This window comes from Gobio gobio (assembly GCF_949357685.1).
Source record: "Gobio gobio genome assembly, chromosome: 18".
In the NCBI taxonomy this organism is placed as follows: domain Eukaryota; kingdom Metazoa; phylum Chordata; class Actinopteri; order Cypriniformes; family Gobionidae; genus Gobio; species Gobio gobio.
In genome coordinates, this window is record NC_137111.1 from 44,229,542 (window position 1) to 44,249,443 (window position 19,902).

Consider the following 19,902-nt stretch of genomic DNA (forward strand, 5'->3'; position numbering starts at 1 on the left):
ACTATAGAAAAGGGATTAGCGGACTATAAAATGTACGTTATTTTTGCATTTTAACTTACCATTCACATTTGTGTGTATATATATATAAAAAACGTAAGAAATGCAAATCTTTCGAAACCAGCTACAAATAATTCTTTGTACCATTGCCTCACTGAAATGTCATTTTAAATTACAAAATAAACATTATGAATCATTATCGTTTCTACGGTCATCATTAATATTATTATCTCTTTATTATTTTGATCTTTTTTTATCCTTTTGATTCTTTTTAACATAAGTCAATAAATTAACATGCTATCTCTTTCCCTGAAAGCCAATACGCGACTGTGTCAGCAAGTGAGAGTTGCGCAGGACCCGACATTAAACGTTTCCAGGATTCAAACCAGCACCACAGCTCAATGCGTCTGGAACATCTGCACGAACAATTGCACCAAAATAAGAGTTTTGTGGCTTTTAGTGCACGTTTTGTTAGCTTTGAGGTCATCTAAATGCTAGTGAACTCCTAATAGAAGACAAAGAAAAGGCACTTCCTGTTTTAACAGGAAATACCTCAACACGCACACAAAAAAAAAGCATTTTTTTAATGTCGAGTCCTGCTGTATATGTGCGAATGTTTGACAGGGAATGTAATAGAAACATCTAGACGTGTCTACATCCATTTTTGACTCTGGAGAAAAAGAGGGAAAGGGGAGGAATTGTTCGGAAGTCCATACAAAAAATAATTCATTGTAAATATATAATATATATTTTTACATATTTGAATATATTTACAAATATACCCAGCACTATATACCATGTATTATTATTTTATTTTTTTATTACCGATAAGGATAACTGCTTGGGCTTTTGTACGATAACTGAGTTATCACGGTAAAAACGGAGCATTTAAAAATAAACACATTTTGAAAACCAACCGGAGGCAGTGATATGTTTTACTTCTTCTTCTGTTAGTTGCGTGTTTCCATATAGCACTCGTTTCCTATTTTCTCCTTTTTGTCTCTTAAAGAGTTCTGCCCATGTGCTCCGTTTCATTTCACTTGGGAACACAGACTCCTGGAATGCCAAGCAACGGAATGATGGCAAGAATGGAAGAGAATTCCAACATAAACGGAAAAATAAATCTGCAAAATAAACAAAACGAAAAAAAAAGAGGTGGGCCCTTGGGAACAGTCACTCTTCTTCCGTCCTCGTCCTCTTCTTAAGAGCTTGGTCACGTGTTTTTGTGTGCGCAAGTGTGTGTCTCCACAAAAAAAAAAGAAGCACCTGCGCTTCACACACTTCAGTTTCTTTCCGGAAAAGCAGCACTGAGGCGTCTCAGCCTCCCTCGGCACGCTCCCAAAGTCCAGCGGGAGCTTCGCCAGGAGTCTTGAGGCAGCGTACGGTTCTGGGTGGGTAAAAGTGAACTGTGGGTACAAGTCTTTCACTCTTTTTGAGAACTGGAGGTGTAGCTTGGATGTGGTGGGTCTGGGGAACGTCGAGAGGGGCTCATGTTTTTATGCCTCCGTTGATGTGCTGGTACTTGGGAAGGCAGGGCTCGTCTGCTAAGGGGTCGTGGGAGAAGACGGAATCGTCTCCGGAGGAGCAGGAGCTGCGTGTGTCGGGGAAGCTGGGAGAGTACTGCTCCACTGGGGCGCACAGGTCCAGATACTCCTGCAGACACAAAGATGAAGCCATCAGTATATGCATTCTTATGCATGGAGATACCAGTGGAGATTTAATAGGAAAAAACATGTAGCCATATAACACATACATTTCAATTAGTCACTTAGGAATGGCGAAACTTTTCCAGTAGAAAAATAAAACCTATTTCTATGGGGGAAATGCATTTGGAAAGAGTGTTATTTTTGCATCATTACTATTATAGTTTTTGTTAATATTTGGAATTAGATTTTAGTTATATATTTTCTGTTTTCATTTCAATTTTAGTGGAAATCCCACACACTATCGATACATTTTTGATACCTTTTGCAAGTATTGATTTCCTTTGACTTTTGAGATTTTTGAGACTTTTTGTGTCTTCTTTCCTACACACCTATCTATTACCTGCAGGTGTGTGATGGTAATTGTCAATGAATTGTCAAATAATTTTGTTGTGTCATTTTCATTATTATTTTTAAATATGTAGGAGTGAGCGGGGCACAACCTAAAGAGGGGTTAGTTGTAACATGCATGGTTTAAAACCTTCGACACATGCCAGGATGACGAAACTTAAGAGTATTTACTAGTTGCCATATCAACATTATTTAGAGAAAAATACGTGCCAAAATTAAAAAATCTTTTATTAAAAACATTTATTTAACATTAGCAAAAGTGAATTTCTTACTTAAAGGGATAGTTCACCCAAAAATGAAAATTCTGTCATTTACTCACCCTCAAGTTGTTCCAAACCTGTGTGAGTTTCTTTGTTCTGCTGAACATAAAAGAAGATATTTTGAAGAATGTTTGTAACAAAGCAGAGAGAGCAACCATTGACTACCATAGTATTTTTTCCCCTACTATGGTAGTCAATGGTTGCTCTCTCTGCTTGGTTACAAACATTCTTCTAAATATCTTCTTTTGTGTTCAGCAGAACAAAGAAACTCATACAGGTTTGGAACAACTTGAGGGTGAGTAAATGATGACAGAATTTAAATTTTTGGGTGAACTATCCCTTTAAGTTTATTTTTCATCTCTGTTTTTTGTGTTTATTTAAAATAAGACAAATCTGATATTATTGTAATCTTATATCTGTTATTTAACAGTTGATATAGTTCTTTAATGCTGATCTAACAGCAGAAGACACGAGCCGGGGTTAAATCCCAGTTGTGCAGGTGGGGCATGTTGTCACACTGCGTTATAATGAGCCCCTATTAGAACGACGCTATTATATTCTATACTTTTATAAATTCTATTGAGAAAGCATTGAGAAAAGGGTGAATAACAACAGAGTCAATGTTCAGAAATTATTCATTATTATAATGTTTTTAACTATGCTGTATAACTGTGTTTTGAGGTGTGTTTGTTGTCAAACTCAAAAATGTGTATATTTTTTATGATTAAAAAATGCCATTATTTTATTTTAAAAAGTTAATAATTGTATTTTATTGACAACACATTTTAGTTTGTCATGGATATTTTTTTGATTATATCACGTAACATTTTAAGCTGTCATTTGGTCATGTTACAATGTACCCCACCTACGGGGCATGTTGTCACATTTCACTTCCATTCTTTCGGGGTAAATCAAGAAAAAAAGTATACACTGTATTAATGAAACAAAACCACATAATTGAAATAGACGTGTGAAATTAATGCGGGAAAAAAAAATACTCAGAACCCCAAGCTCTCGCCTATACATAGTTTATATATTTGTAGTTTTTTCATATTAACAAAAACCTAATTATGATATTGTTCAAAGGTTTGAGGTCAGTAAGATTTTTTACTGTTTTTGAAAGAAGTCTCTTATGCTTAAAATACAGTAAAAACAGTAATATTGTGAAATATTATTACAATGTGAATATATGTTAAAGTGTAATTTATTGATCATTACTCCAGTAAGAAGAAACTCAAGAAACATTTTTGATTATTATCAATGTTGAAAACAGTTGTGCTGAATCTTAAAATGTAACTTACTGACCCCAAACTTTTGAACCGTAGAGTATATGATCAAATAATACTTTCCGCTGTGGTTCACCAGCAATAGCACTCATCTACTAGCCGCTTCCTTCAAAATAAAGTGCGCTCAAATGTTAGAGCACTCAATCCGAGTTTAACCAAGCTGGAAACCACTGCGCCAGAGTCCACATCTGAACAATATTCCTTCAGAACGTCAAGTCTGACCAATCTAATCGAAATTCAGTGAAACAGTAACAGAAGGGACCACACCTGAAGACATATATATTTTTCGAAATACATCATATAAACATCCAAAGCACATGAATATACAGTATAAGAACAATGTACAGAAGGGTGTTTTTTTCCTGGTTCATTCCTCAAACTAAATTGGAGCCATTTTCTCTTTGTGGCTGGTACTGAGCTATTTGACTAGAGGAAAAGGGGGGTTTTAGGTTGCTGAAAATGAGTGTTGGATTGAACTCTCGCTGCTCAACACAAGGCAGCTCACATTACTAAGGACCTTCACATCTGTGAGCAGTTTAAGACGGGGGGAAGAAAGCAAAGGCACTTTATTACATTTCGAAAGTTCAAAACGGCGAGTGAGAGCGGGGCTTTTGGCATCATCTCTCTTCCACGGCTCAATCCACCCTTCGACAAGTTCTGACAGATTTCCATCCCTCAGCCCGCCACACGGATATCATGGATGACAGCTAGGGAACGGAAAGAATCGTCTAGCGTTCCGTCGCAGGGATCCATCTGACAATTGAGCAACGCTAGCATGAGGGCCGCGCTCAAAGACCGAAGCCTGGATGAAATCAAGCACGTGCAACTCGCGACCTGTACGCTGACCGCGAAAACAGTTTCCTTTCCCTCGCGGATCTTGCGAAATGTTAGAGCTGGAGCCAGCGTTGGCATGGGTTTGATGAATCCCAGAACTATACGAAAAGCGTGAATGGTTTCGAGTCTGTTTATGCACCCGTTTGTACATGTGTGCACGTCTCACCTCGTTGGTTGCCAAAGTGAGAATGCGGTCCAAGTCCTCGACCAACTGTTTGAATGTGGGCCTGTGGGAGGAGATCGCATGCCAGCAGTCCTTCATCATCATGTACCTGAGAAAGAGAAAAAGACAATGTGACATCATTTATTTATTTTTATGCTTTGTTTTGGGAGTCAAGTGTGGTGCAACCCTTTGAGTAATCAGACATGCTCAGGCGAGTATGTATGTGCTAACTAGCTGGCAACATCTCAAAGCTACTGCGACTTCTCAATTTGGCAGTAAATCAATGTGAAAGTTTGTTAGGTCATTGACATTGTGGTTGGTAGATACTTATTTTGGTTTAGGGTGAGAAGGAACTCACTGGTCGGATACTATGAGAGTCTGACCAATGACTGCCAATGTGAAATTACAATTACAGATCCAATTCACACTAGCTGGCAAACTAGCTTCAAGTCGACGGCATTTTACTTTTATAATGGAATATGTTTCTGTGTGGAACTGAGGATAAAACAACAACAACTACAACACTAGCTTGACTAACTTATTCACACAGTAAATGCAAGCCAAACATTGGTACACTCTAAAAAAAAAGGTTCTATATAGCACCAAAAATGGTTCTTGGCTCGTAATCATAGGGGAACCTTTTTTAGTGCTATATAGCACCAATTTTGGTGCTTCAGTGGTTCTTCAGTGGTTCTTCAGGGGTTCTTCACCGGTTCTTTGACTAAGGTGCTATATAGCACCTCTGAAGAACCGCTGAAGAACCACTGAAGCACCAAAATTGGTGCTATATAGCACTAAAAAAGGTTCCCCTATGATTATGAGCCAAGAACCATTTTTGGTGCAATATAGAACCTTTTTTTTTTAGAGTGTAGTGGTTAGTGGGACCCTAGCTTAACTAGTACATGGACACACTATGATACAAAACATTAAGCTTAACTAACTTTGCAAGACAAAACCGGCATAATAAGAAAATGATTAGCGGAATGCTAGCTTAACTAGTGTAGACAAGCCTAGAGCAAGCCAGAAAAAAAAGAAAATAAACTTTCCCCAGGAACTAGGGACTTTGGGGTGGTACTCGGTGTGTTTCGACCGCAGGGACCAGGGTCTCAATGAAGTTCCGGCAAAAAGGTGGTACTTTTTCAAAGTTCAGGGACTTTCGGGGGTGGAACTTGCTGAACATGCTAATTGGTTGAGCTCATACAGCATTTTGATTGGTTGACTCCACGCAGCATTTTATTTCAACCACCATTTTTTAAAGTCTGTTGCGGTGCGTGCAGTAAGAGTTGTTTTCTAATCTAATCAACAAATGGAGTTTAAAAAATACGGGCAATGGACCGACGCTAGGTTCAGGCTTTATTAAGCTTATATGCGGAGGACGAAATCCAGCGGGAACTGGAAAGTCGCGCGCAGTCCAATGTCACTGGACTAATCTTCACGGTACTTTAAACCGCGAAGGAAATGCAGACAGCAACAGGTCTGGGGGGAAAAAAGTTCCTTGGACAAATTGTTCCGGGTAATTTTGGTGTAAATGCGGCTTAACTAGTACATGGGCACACTAAATGCAGACATAAAAATAAAAGATTAGTCGGACACCAGATTAACTCTGACAAAAATAATGGTAGAAAAGAAAAGGATTAACAGGACGCTAGCTTAGCTAGTTCTCTGACACTTAAAAGCAAGTAAGTTTTAAAAATTGCTGATTAAGTAAATGATTAGTAGGGGCACTAATTTAACTAGCTCACTGATGAGGTAAATCTAAACCGAAAAAAAAAAAAACCTTAGTAGGACAGTTTAAAGGTGCAGTAAGCGATTTAAAAAAAAAAACACTGTTGAAAAGTGGATTGGACCAAGCCCCAAAACACACTTGTAGCCTATCAGCAGAAAGGGGCGTATCCACTCATTATGGAGGAGGAGCTCAGTGCATAAGACAGACATTAGCAGAACGACTATAGAAAGAGAGAGATGGCAAAGAAAATACAAAAGAAGAGAAGGTCAGGGGAATAACTTTGAAAATAAGGGTAACGATCAGGCAAGAGGTAGAACCCACGCTGGAGAGACCATAAAGGGACAGTTCATCCAAAAATGAAAACTCTGTCATCACGTACTCAACCTCAATGCTATTCTTTGAAATATCTTCTTCTGTGTTCAACAGAAAAATTAAACTCATACAGTTTTGAAACAACATGAAGGTGTGTAAGTGATGCCAGATTTTTTTATTTTTGAGTGAACTATCCCTTTAAGGAGTGGGAAGGCCTGAAAATGGATTCCGAGGTCGCTTTGTTTCTTCTCAATACGTGAGTAATGTTGATTTTGCTGTGTTTCACAGAACTAAGATATGCTGTCACTTGCTTGAATATACTTGTGTATCGTCTTTGCTTGTTCGTTGATTAATTTGCATTATTATTATTATTATGAGCCTGGAACGTCTAAACCTCCTCCACCACCCGTTTCAAGAAAAGTGAGATAACATACTCCTAATATATGTTTTTTCCTTTTAGGGATCGCTATAACCCCTTAATCTTGTCACATTTGTAATATATCAGTTACTTGGACAACCGTGTTACGTAGGGAGCTATTCATGAAAACGGTGTTTGTTTTGGGATGGAAGGGATGACTTTGCCATCGAAGGAGTTAAGAGGAGCTAAATAACAATTAGACATTCAACCTGAATTATCATAGTAACACAAATTGCTTTCACTTATTGATGACATCATCATACCCTCCAGCGGGCGGCAGGCACGGCAGATTCCACCATAATCATTGCCTGTGTTGCATAGAGTGTATGTGGATGTGGGGGCATGATCCTTATGAGTGGGTGCATGTGTTTGTCATTTCAAATATCAAGAGTTTACCAAAAATCACTTATGCTAACTATTAGTTTTACTAGTAGTCACTTATACTAATTAGTATATGGACACACTAAATGAAAAGCCAAAGTGTTGGACGGCAGGTTTTTTTTTTTTTTTAAATGGTAGAAAATGAAAATGATTAGTAAACTCTAGCTTAACTAGTTCACTGACAAGGTACATGCAAGCCAGAAAAAATGGTAAAAATGTGTAATTATGCTGATTCGGTTTGTACAGTATATATTCTAGGCTGGTTAATGTGAAAGCTGGGAGCTGAAGGGTGATGAAGGCCACTGACTTAACTAGTAACTGGGCGCGCTAAATGCAAGTAAAGATATGATAAATAAAAGGTTAGTTGGATGCTATCTTAACTAGCTCACAGACACTAAATACAAGACAAAAAATGGTAGAAACAATTATTATAGGGACACTAGCTTAACTATTTCACTGAGAAGGTGAATGCAATACAGATAAAACTGATTCATACAACACTAACTTAACTAGTACAACAATACACTAAATGCAAGCAAAATATGACAAAAAAGCTTCACTGACATGCTAAATGCAAGTTAAAAACTGGTAGGAAAATAACGATTAGTGGGACATCAGCTTCACTAGCTCACTGATAATGTAAATGCAAGACAAAAATGATAGAAATAGAGGTAGAACTTTATTTTACAGTTCTGTTCTCCATGTACATATACTATGTACTTATTATAGTTATTACAATAACTGGGTAATAACTAGGTCCTAACCCTGAACCTACCCCTAAACCTAACCTTAACTCATGTAGTTACTTTACATTACTTTCTTTCTTTCTTAGGTAAGTACTATAATAATAAAGTTCACACGAAATAGAAAGAGATTAGCGGGATGCTAAATTAACTAGCTCACTGACAAGGTAAAAGTGCCCTGGTTAGCAGGACACTAGTTTAACTAGTCACGTTGAATGCAAGTAAAAGGTTAGTGGGGCGGCAGCTCAACAAACTAACAGACATGCATAATTATTACAAATATTAAACGATTTTGGCGATCAGGAAAGTTTGCTATTACAAACCATGCATCATGAAACCTTTGAGAAAAGAACACTCACAACTCGTTGGTGCAGTTAGCAGGTTTGTCCATGCGATGACCCTCTTTTAGTAGCTTAAAAAGCTCCTCGACAGGTATTCCAGGATACGGAGAACCGCCGAGCGTGAAGATCTCCCACATTAAAACCCCGAACGACCAGCTGGAAGAGACAAAAACACATTCATCAGATCACTTTCCCAGTACAACACACAGCAAACACGTTCCTCATCACCCTTTCAATCGGCGGTTTGGCTAAATGCTATGCGAGTGTGTTGACATACAATTGAAATGTTGAACAATTATTTAACAAACACCGTCAAAGGGAGCAACACATTCCAGCCTCCTCTGTGGTACCATCACTTCACCATCCCCAAAATTTTGATGAGGAACGCTCTGTGAAATGAAGCCAGAACTCCAAATTTGATCCATTTACAGTGGTGATATTTGTTGGCGCTAACAACGCAGTAGCTGTTGGGGTCTAAATGCGGTCTTTCTGCGAGCGTCTGAGACTATGGGACCGCTCTTACACGACTCAAATGGCTCTGGACTCAAAGCTGGCTTTTGTCCTCCGTGGAACGCCACAATGACACATATTGTCCAGCCAAAACAAACATTAGCGAGACCCACAGGAAACAAATGTCCAGAGGGCGGAAGATTGTAGCGGGGACTGATTTTTTTTATCACATGCCAATTCCATGTTGCTTCATCTGAGACGAGGGGGATAAAATACTCAAATGATGATAAGAGTTTCCACAGAGGGTTCCACACCTTTGAGAGTAAAACGTGTCCCAAAATAGACCAATGGACATGCAGAGCCAGAAATCCTTATCATCTATATAAGCTTTATTTAGTTAACAAAAACATTTCACAACAACAAGATATAATGGTTTGAAATCATTGATGCGTTACACAATGTGCTTTAGAAACAGATCTCTACACACACACACACACACACACACACACACACACACACACACACACACACACACACACACACACACACACACACACACACACACACACACACACACACACGCTATAGAAAAGAAAAAGCTTAAGTGAGATATTATTTCTCAATTGTTTATTGTAATGAGATTCAAAGGAGAACAAATTGAGACTTTTGCTGCATTTTTCTGCTTCTCAGATGTTTCTCCGGAAAGTGTTTGGGTAGTTTTTGTGTTACCCAGCTCCTGGGTCAGACGTAACAACCCAGTGTTTGGGTAGTTTTTGTGTTACCCAGCTCCTGGGTCAGACGTAACAACCCAGTGTTTGGGTAGTTTTTGTGTAACTCAGCTCCTGGGTCAGACGTAACAACCCAGTGTTTGGGTAGTTTTTGTGTTACCCAGCTCCTGGGTCAGACGTAACAACCCAGTGTTTGGGTAGTTTTTGTGTAACTCAGCTCCTGGGTCAGACGTAACAACCCAGTGTTTGGGTAGTTTTTGTGTAACTCAGCTCCTGGGTCAGACGTAACAACCCAGTGTTTGGGTAGTTTTTGTGTTACCCATATCCTGGTCAGACGTAACAACCCAGTGTTTGGGTAGTTTTTGTGTAACTCAGCTCCTGGGTCAGACCTAACAACCCAGTGTTTGTCAAATTGCTGCATGTCTTTGGTAAAATACACATTTGTTTAAATTTTTTTTATTTGAGTGAACTATCGCTTTAAGTCTTCTGAACTACAATCTCTGAGCAACAGCATTTTTCGCTTGTCTTACTCCTTTCTGGTGACCCGCAGCAATCACAATACACAAAGCAAAGCACAAAGGCTCTGCTTTTGTTTACTCCTGCGGTTACCCATCCACGTGTTTGTTTACATAATCAGTTACCTACCCTGTTTGTCTTCTTCTCGTCTTTATCTAGAGTCGTATCTTCTCTGACATGTTTTCTAAATTCATCAACTCTATTCAGTCACCCCATGTAACCGCGGCTAACCTCCTCATGATCAATCACTCACACTGAGAGCACAAAAAGGGTCATTGCAATGCCCTCTTGAACCCTTACGCTTCAATGCAATAAGCCGCAATCAGTTTGCATCTACTATTCTCTAGCTGAATGCTAGACTTTGCTTGCTAATTAGCAGGAATGGGTGAATCTCACAAAAATTCACCTCAAAATTTAAATAAAAAAACAAGAAATTATATTTTGCATGAAGAAAACGTGCTTAACTGTCATGGAAATAATGCCTCAATGCATATAACCTTTTTTTTAAAGGAAAAAAAAAAAAAAAAAAATATATATATATATATATATATATATATATATATATATATATATATATATATATATATATATATATATATATATATATATATATATATATATATATATATATATATATATATATATATATATATATATATATATATATATATATATATATATATATATATATATATATATATATATATATATATATATATATAGGGCAACACCTAATATAGCTGACCCTTCATGGGGCCAGATGAACCTTAACCATAAAAGCCATCAATTTAACATCCTAAACGAACAGGAAATCCACACACATGCATCCATATTTCCATTTTTGCAAGCTCTGCAACTTACATCATCCCATTACCCCGGGGTCTTGTTTGTCAAAACATGCCAATTTTTATTATAATTTATGTATTCATTTAATATGATGTCATATATAGATTGTGTCTGCCTCTGAGCCAATCAGAGAGCTCCGGACCCACGCTGAGATAAAAGATTCAAGAGTTTGCCATCAATAAGGGTCTCTTTGCTATTGATTACATTTTACTGCACGGACCACACAAAGAGCAGACACACACGACAAAACCTGCAATGAGATTGCACAACACACACACATATTTCATTAGGGGTGGACAGTATGGCCAAAATCTTAAATCATAATGTCTGTTTTTGTACATTCCAATGCATTAAATACTGGACAAATTAAAGGTTGATGGGTGCAAACCGAAAGACCAGATTATTAATAACAAAAGAATGTAGAAACGACTTCAAAACGCCCCGCAGAGGCTGCGTGAAAAATCCAACGTCCACCAAAGCGTAACTTCCGGTTCGTTTCATCTCTTTATGAGACAAAGAATTAAAGAGTATGCTTAAAATGAAATGAAACAAGCATGTACTAGCGGATAAAAAACGCTAACTCAAATGACAAAAAATAGGATTATTTCACTCTATGGAAAATAAAAAGAGGGGAAGAGACTTTCAAGTGTTCAAAAAAAGAAAAAACAATGAGGTGGAGACGAGCTGGAGAGAGGAGTGTGACGGGACGGAGTGAAGGGAAGATAGAGGGCATTTCCGTCCAGGCTCTGGGAGGTGAGAGTCTGGCCCTTCTGAAGGGCTTTGAAGCTGCGCAGATTAGTAACACGGCACTGGCCGCAAGTCGAGCGTGAAATCTCTCGCTTTTCGGTGCAGCGCTGGCCGCGAACGGCCCTTGTTCTTTCTCTGCCTTACAAAAACACTTCCTTAACTTTCCATCACTTTCCAGAAGGGAATCAATTCTCGTTCCCTCAACTCACCTGCCAGCAGTTCCTATTCATTCCCAAACGACTCGCTTTATACACACACACACACAGCGACTCCAAATTGAAGCGTTTTTCTGCTCTCCAAATCCTTTTTTCAATTTTTAGAAAGACAAACATCTCTAACAGCATCATTTTCAAAAGCCATCAAGACTTCGATCCATTACACCTTCAAAAGCACTGTGCAGAAATAATGATAAGCTATTGTCGTTTATACGCAAATGTCCTGTTATATTTGACTAGACTCTTCACGTGTGGAACAGTTGCTCTTTCATACGTTCATTTGTTCATGGTTGTGAGGATTATTTGCATTTGCTTAGGTTCAGTAAATAATATGCATTGACTAGAGAGGGAGTTCAGCTTATAAACATCAGTAAAAGATCTTGATTTCCATGATATGTCCACTTAAAAATGGAAAAAAAAATGGTTGACTTACACATCACTCTGGTGCGTGTACACTCGGTCGAACAGCGCCTCTGGAGCCATCCATTTCACAGGCAGACGACCCTACAGACATCAATAGGAGAAAAGGTCAAAGACGGTCGACACACAACAACATGCAAAACTCACATCTTTATCTGTACGAGAGACCCTTGTTAGCCTGAAATTTCATTAAGCCCCAAGCAGCCAATAATGATCGGGAATTAAATCCTGGTGGGATGTATCGCCGAACTCTAATTTCCCGAAGGAGCCATTGAGGGTTTATAAATTGAGGCTTGTGGAGAAGATACAAGAGTCAATGGCATTTACAGCGCTGGATCCAATAGGAAGGGCTCCGAGTTCACAATCTCCTGGCTCACAGTGTTTTATTTAGACAGGGTTGAACTAGTGTAATTGAATCTAACCCCAGCCATTAATCAGTCATCAGTATCGCTCCATCTGGGCTTTACTCGTTGTTTTAATAATGCCAAACTATGTTTAAAATATTCATGGCCAGATCTTGGTGACCTTGATAAGAACTAAGAAATAAATCAGGACTAAAGCAGTACTGGTGAATTAAGCTGGTAAAAGTTGCTGCTTACATTTACTCCCATGTTGTAAAATCCAAGTCCTACCAGTTAAAGGTTGGAAGGGTAGATTTTTGGTAGCTGGTTTTCTACTGGTCCAACCAGCTCTAACCAGCATGAACTAGAAGGTCCATTAGGATTCATTGATCAGTTATATTTCCAGCTAGTGGACCTGATTTTTCAACCAGGACCATGAGCTGTAAACCCAATTTATCAACCATCTAACAACCATAAATTGCCAACTAGAATCTAGGAAAGACTAGGAAGAAAATAGGGTCAATTTTGATTTAAAGGATTAGTTCACTTTTAGATAAACTTTTGCTGATAATTTACTCACCCCCATGTCATCCAAGATGTCTTTCTTTCTGCAGTTGAAAAGAAATTCAGTTTTTTGATGAAAACTTTCCAGGATTTTTCTCCATATAATGGACTTCAATGGGCTCCAAACGGTTCAAGGTCCAAATGACAGTTTCAGTACAGCTTCAAATTTTTTAAACGATACCAGACGATGAATAAGGGTCTTATCTAGCGAAACGATCAGTTTCTGTGAGAAACCGAGCAGTATTTATGCTATTATTTTACCTCTTATCAGACGAACGTGATCATCTCTGAGCTCAGCCATAACTTCCGCTAAGTGAGGTCAAAATACGAGCGTGGTCATAGATATATCGATCGTAGATGCCTCATTCTACTGATCCGTGAAGGCGCTAATGAGGCATCTACGTATACATCTATGACCACGCTTGTATTTTGACCTCACTTAGCGGAAGTTATGGCGAAGCTCAGAGATGATCACGTTCGTCTGATAAGAGGTAAAATAATCGCATAAATACTGCTCGGTTTCTCGCAGAAACGGATCGTTTCGCTAGATAAGACCCTTATTCATCGTCTGGAATCGCTTAAAGCCCTTTGAAGCTGTACTGAAACTGTCATTTGGACCTTGAACCATGTGGAGCCCATTGAAGTCCATTATATGGAAAACAATCCTGGAATGTTTTCATCAAAAAACTTAATTTATTTTTGACTGAAGAAAGAAAGACATGGACATCTTGGATGACATGGGGGTGAGTAAATTATCAGCAAAAGTTTATTTAAAAGTGAACTAATCCTTTAAATCCAACTGATCAACCATCTAACAACCAGCGATAGGGAAAGTTACTTTTAAAGTAATGCGTTACAATATTGTGTTACTCCCTGAAAAAGTAACTAATTGCATTACTAAGTTACTTTTTATGGAAAGTTAGTCATGTGTTACAGTACTTTTGCGTTACTTTTTCTGACCTGGGCTGGGCTTGCTTGTTCGTTTTGTAATAACAACAAAATAATCTATTTTTGGCAAATTTAAAGGCATGAATGAATAAGCCTCAGGCTGAAAGACATGCAAATGTACAGTACAGGGTGCCGCTCAAACAAACCTTTCAAACAAATGCATGAGAGGAAAGTTCATCCCTCTTAGCGATAAAAAAAAACAAAACAAAAAACAAATGTGATGTTTATCCAAAGTCATTTATGCTAATTAGCATGGTTGAATTGGATCATCGAAGGTCAGCAGCAAAGACTTTGGTTAATAAAGTGAGATTAAATACATATAGTATATTTGTGTTATTAAACATAGAATATTACGCAAACCTGCAATAATTAAATAAGTTTGCGTTTCACTGTTTTTCTTCATTTTGAGGAATACTGAATCTGTTTTTGTGAAAGCTAGGCGACTAAATGCATGTTTACATTTAGTCTAGAACTACAATAACCATCAAGTTTTCACACAACGCCTCTGCACTTTCGATTTCTGTCAGTCTATACATGGGAAAACAAAGTAACTTGCATTTTATTTGAAAAAGTATTTTGTCGTAAATGTAAAAGTACTGAGTTACTTTACTAGTTACTTGAAAAAGTAATCTGATTACATAACGTACGTTACCCCCAACACTGCTAACAACCATAAATAACCAACTAGAAAAGGGGTGCCAAACTCAGTTCCTGGAAGGCCACTATCCACCAATTAAACACCTGAACCAGAGAATCAAGGTCTTCAGGATTACTAGAAACTTCCAAGCAGGTGTTTTTGGAGATGGTCGGAGACAGTTGCCCTTGAGGAGTTGCACAATAAGACTATGAATGTTTATTTATTAAGCGAATGGGGTCAATTTAGATTTCCCGTTGATCTTTTGTGAACACTGACCCAAATTGAACAATGATTATGATGCTATCAAGATTCGCACAATCTTACGCTGCCACGGCTGATGACCTGAACTCTCGGATGAGTGAATCACAGCCTAAACAAGCATTGCAGATGGGCTGGAGGCTGGTATAATGGTGGGAATGAGAGTTAAAGCTATGCTAATGTGTTTAGGTTCGTCACTAACATTTCTTTCTCATGAGCTTGAACAACAAGCTTTGGAATAAGAGAAGAGGGCAGGGCCAAATAAGCAAAGAGCTGAAATCACTTTACACGCCGACTGCCTGGGAATCTGCAAATCATGCCAAGACTGGCAAGAGGAGGGGGGGATGTGGCAGATAAACAGAGGGGGGAAAAAGGAGAAATGAAAGAGAGAAAAGGTGAGAGAACAAAGAAAGAGATGGCGGGAGGCTGAAAGGAGTCGAGCATGAATATATCTGTATAAAGGACGATTCAAGACCCAATGACATCTAAATTGGAGTTTTGTAGCTTGAAGTCTGTGTATTTTGGATTTGAGGCCATTTATATGGTTGTGTACACGTAAACATTGATAACATTAACATTTAGTAAATGCATTTCAAATGTAAAGTCTTACTTATCAGGAAAAATGGACCAGAAGCAACTTTTGTCCAATAAAATGCTTAAGAACAAAAATGTCCTTCTGGCAAGTAGCAAATTATAGTTTGTGTGTTTAACCCTCTGGTGCTCTTTGTTTAGGGGTTGCATTGGTTGTCTTCCCGGTCATAAGTGACCGGACACCTAAAAATTAAACTTCCTCCACCCCAGTAAAACCAATGCAATTTATTTTTCTTCAATAATATTTTTTCTTTTTAATTTTGTATTTTGAGATGGTTGATGGTATTTTTTTATATTTATGCAATAATTATGGTCTATTTTTGCCATTGAAAATTATACAATTAATTTTTTGTAATAAAAAAAAAATATATATATATATATATATTATTGCAGTATTTCAGGTTAAAATAGAGACTAGGCCTTCAAAATATTTTTTTGGAGGCAGATTAGCGCCCTCTTTTGGAATTATTTAAGAAATCATGCAACAATGTGTGTAAACACTAGAGGTCTCTATGGAGAGGCTTGAGAATTCCCTAGTTCTGTTTTGAACACATTTAATGATTTTCTTTTTTGATGGATTTGAATACATATTTAAAAAATCTCAAAGACTATTTATTATAAAGTGTTAGATTTTTTTTGTTTGTTAGAAATATAGATTTTTTCAGTGAATTTGTGTTTTTGCAGATTTCCCATTAATTTCCTATGGTGTCATTTTTGACCGAAGAGCACAAGTGGTAGTATTTTTTTTATGACCACTTAGCATGCTCGAATCATGCCCTCAATTTTTTCGTGTTAACATACCTAATGCTAGAAAAGTCACCAAGTTTCATATCATTCTGATGAAGCAGTGATTTTTAAAAATTCCAAATGTGGTTCATAGATTCAGTTTTTCATAGGTGTGTGTGTGTGTATAAGTGTGCGTATGTGCCTGTGTGTGTGTCAATATCACACTCTTGATGTTTTAGAGTGTCACCCCTTTACTGCTGTGTACTTTTTTTCAGCATTGTGGCCGATTTGTAGATTTTACACACAAATATTCTGAGAATTTTTGTGTTTTTGCCGATTTCCCATTCATTTCCTATGGTTGGTCATTTGTGACCGAAGACAATGAACGCTACTTTTTTTAACGACCAACTAGCATGCTTGAATCATGACCCCAATTTTTTTTTGTGTTTACATATCTAATGCAAGAAAAGTCACCAAGTTTCATATCATTCAGATGAAGCAGTGATTTTTAACATTTCAAAACAGAATTTTCCGGTCAGAAATGACCAAAGAGCACCAGAGGGTTAAAGGCTATTGAACATTAGATTCTACTGTTCAAAAGTTTGGGCTCAGTAAGATAAGGGAAAGAAATTAATACTTTTAAGTATTAAGTACAATCAATCAAAAATGCATCAGGGTTTCCACAAAAATATGAAGCAGCACAACTGTTTTCAACATTGATAATAATCAGAAATGTTTCTTGAGCATCAAATCATCATATTTGAATGATTTCTGAAGGATCATGTGACACTGAAGACTGGAGTAATGATGCTGAAAATTCAGCTTTGCATCACTGAAATAAATTACATTTTAAAATATATTGAAATAGAAAACTGTTTTTTGCAATGGTAAAAATATTTCACAATATTTCACAATATTCTTTCAAAAACATAAAAACCCAGAAACTTATGGATAGATAGTAATGGAGTGCCATTACACGCATCTTTAAATACAGACAAAAGAGCACATACCTAGATGAAAAGCAAAAGGAAATGTGTTTAAAGGTAAAGAGGAGTGTCTCCAGACAAAAATGAAACTCACATTTGTGGTCTTTTTATAGTAATCTATATTGTGGACGTCTCTGGCCAGGCCAAAGTCTGCAATCTTCATAAAGTTGCTTTCTGTGACCAACACATTCCTGGCAGCCAGATCCCTGTGTATACACTGCCATAGAGAAGGAGAAAGATAGAAAGAATATAAATCATCACGACTTCATCTTGGAAACGCAGACAAAAATCACACACGCAGACACAAACACTGCACCGCAGGAGAGTTGAGGTACTTTAGGGATAAACCGCAAGGCGGACCTGTGTGAGAGTGTCTGAGAGCGTGATAAGGCTCCGCACGCATTCCAGACGGGAAGGCGAGCGTGATGACAGTGTTTAGTTAACATGCTTGCAGCGAGAGCGTTGTGACCGGCTTACAGAGCCGTGCACATCTGCTGCGATCCATTCATTGACCATATGAAAAACGCTGCTTATTGGAGGCGTTTGTTCAGATGCATGAATCTGATTGGACGGCTGAACACTAAGAATTGAATGCATTAGAAAGGCTTATTCTATATTCGGCGTGTCATATATAACAAACTCGTAAACTATCCAATACCTAATTCCACCTTGGCAGTGCTTATTTTAGCAGCCTGAGAATATGTAGATGCAACATTTGTCCCAGCCGACTTGCAATTTTCAGAAAATGCTTGTCATTTTGCATGCAATGTACATTAGAAAGATCACAGGGATCTGAAGCTGAGACCAGCACTACTTAAAGACTATGTAAGTGACATTTATACTGAATATATATGTGACATTTGTATATGATTTGCATGTGCGGATACCTTCTGTGAGGCTAAATACTCCATGCCACGGGCTACTTGATAAGTGCAGGAGATTAGATCTTTGAAGGTGAGAGGCTCATCTGATACTCGGGCTATATCGTACGAGTACTCCATTCCTGGGGGCCGCCGGGCCCTCAAATACTCCCGAAGGTTACCCTTAGATGCATATTCTACTATGACATATAACGGACCTGAGAAAGAGAGAAAGAGAGAGAGAGAAAGTGAGAGTTTTGTCATTCATACAGGAGAGAACCCTGTAAAGCCAGACCGATGAAATCATAAGCAGAAAATTCTTATTTTTGACAGGTTTATTGAAACTTTTGACAAAATATAAAACGTTTGCATGTGTGTTTTTTGTTGAGTATCATATTTGATACATCAGGCTTATATAGTATGATATAGTGAGAAATAGAAGCTCACAGTCAAGGAGGAAAAAGCACCTCAATTTTATTCAGAGGCCCAAATTGAGCTAAAATATGCAATTTGGTGTAGTTTCTGATATTTATATGGCCAAAAAAGTACGAGGAAATTCTGATAATGTGAGATCTTTATAACAAACTACTGACATAAAATGCATTTAAATATCTGTTGTCACTCTTTATCTCCCAATAATTGTTAAGATGATATTTAAAAGCTTAGTTTTATGATCAAAGCTCTGTAGTTTTTACTGTAGGGGCAAAATATATAATGCAAAACAATGATGACTGAGCGATGAATGGGTCATTTGAGACTCACTTTTTAACATTATTTTTCTAAAGTATGATGAATGGATATAAACAATACAAATAAAACAATATAAAAGCTATTCTTATGTTTACTTTATAGAAATAGATTTCAGTGCAAAAACACATGTGAATCAAGACCTGAATGATATTAAACTTCATCAGATGACAGAAGGCATGTAGATGATTATGTACATTAGGTTTTCCAGCAAAGTTTTGATCACGTTGATCATTTAGAGACCTTATAAATGACTGTATCAAATGATATAGCAGGCTAGGGTTAAAACGAATCACTCACCGTCCTGTGTACACGCCCCCAACAGATTGATGATGTTCTTGTGCCGGCCAATCATCTTCATCATCTCCATCTCTGACACCAGGTCAGAAAGATCTTTCTCTGTTGCATCATCTAGAAAGGTTAAAAAAAGAAAAAAGAAAATGTACATTTTGTTCTGTCCACTTAACTCGAAATCGAATAATCCGCTTGATTTGGAAGAATCCTAAATCAATCCTGTTAGCTTTCCCTGTTTCTTGCACACTACAGCCCAGTGTGTTTCGATTTGACAGTATATACTGTATTCTGCAAACTATATTTTAAAATTTGTATGCGAAACAGAACAATGATACATTTTTCAAAATGGAATGCTGTCTTAAAGGTGCAGTGTGTAGTATTTAGGAGGATCTATTGACAGAAATGCAATATGATATACATAACTATGTTTTCAGTGGTGTATAAAGACCTTACATAATGAACTGTTATTTACTTTAGAATGAGCCATTTCTATCTACATACACCACGGGTCCC

At 37.6% G+C, this 19,902-nt stretch overlaps 1 protein-coding gene across 1 annotated transcript in view; it reads right to left on the minus strand.

Annotated features, from left to right (window-relative positions):
- Positions 1–270: 270 nt before the first annotated feature.
- The window catches only part of fgfr2 (fibroblast growth factor receptor 2), a 61,815-nt gene continuing 42,183 nt past the window's right edge, over positions 271–19,902 (minus strand). The window contains exons 12-18 of the mRNA XM_079843072.1: positions 19,396–19,506; positions 18,376–18,566; positions 17,583–17,705; positions 12,451–12,521; positions 8,534–8,671; positions 4,598–4,703; positions 271–1,650 (exon numbers count right to left, since the gene is read on the minus strand). Of these exons, the coding sequence (XP_079699198.1) occupies positions 1,486–1,650; positions 4,598–4,703; positions 8,534–8,671; positions 12,451–12,521; positions 17,583–17,705; positions 18,376–18,566; positions 19,396–19,506 (905 nt within the window). The 3' untranslated portion in view covers positions 271–1,485. The remainder of the gene's footprint in view (positions 1,651–4,597; positions 4,704–8,533; positions 8,672–12,450; positions 12,522–17,582; positions 17,706–18,375; positions 18,567–19,395; positions 19,507–19,902) is intronic.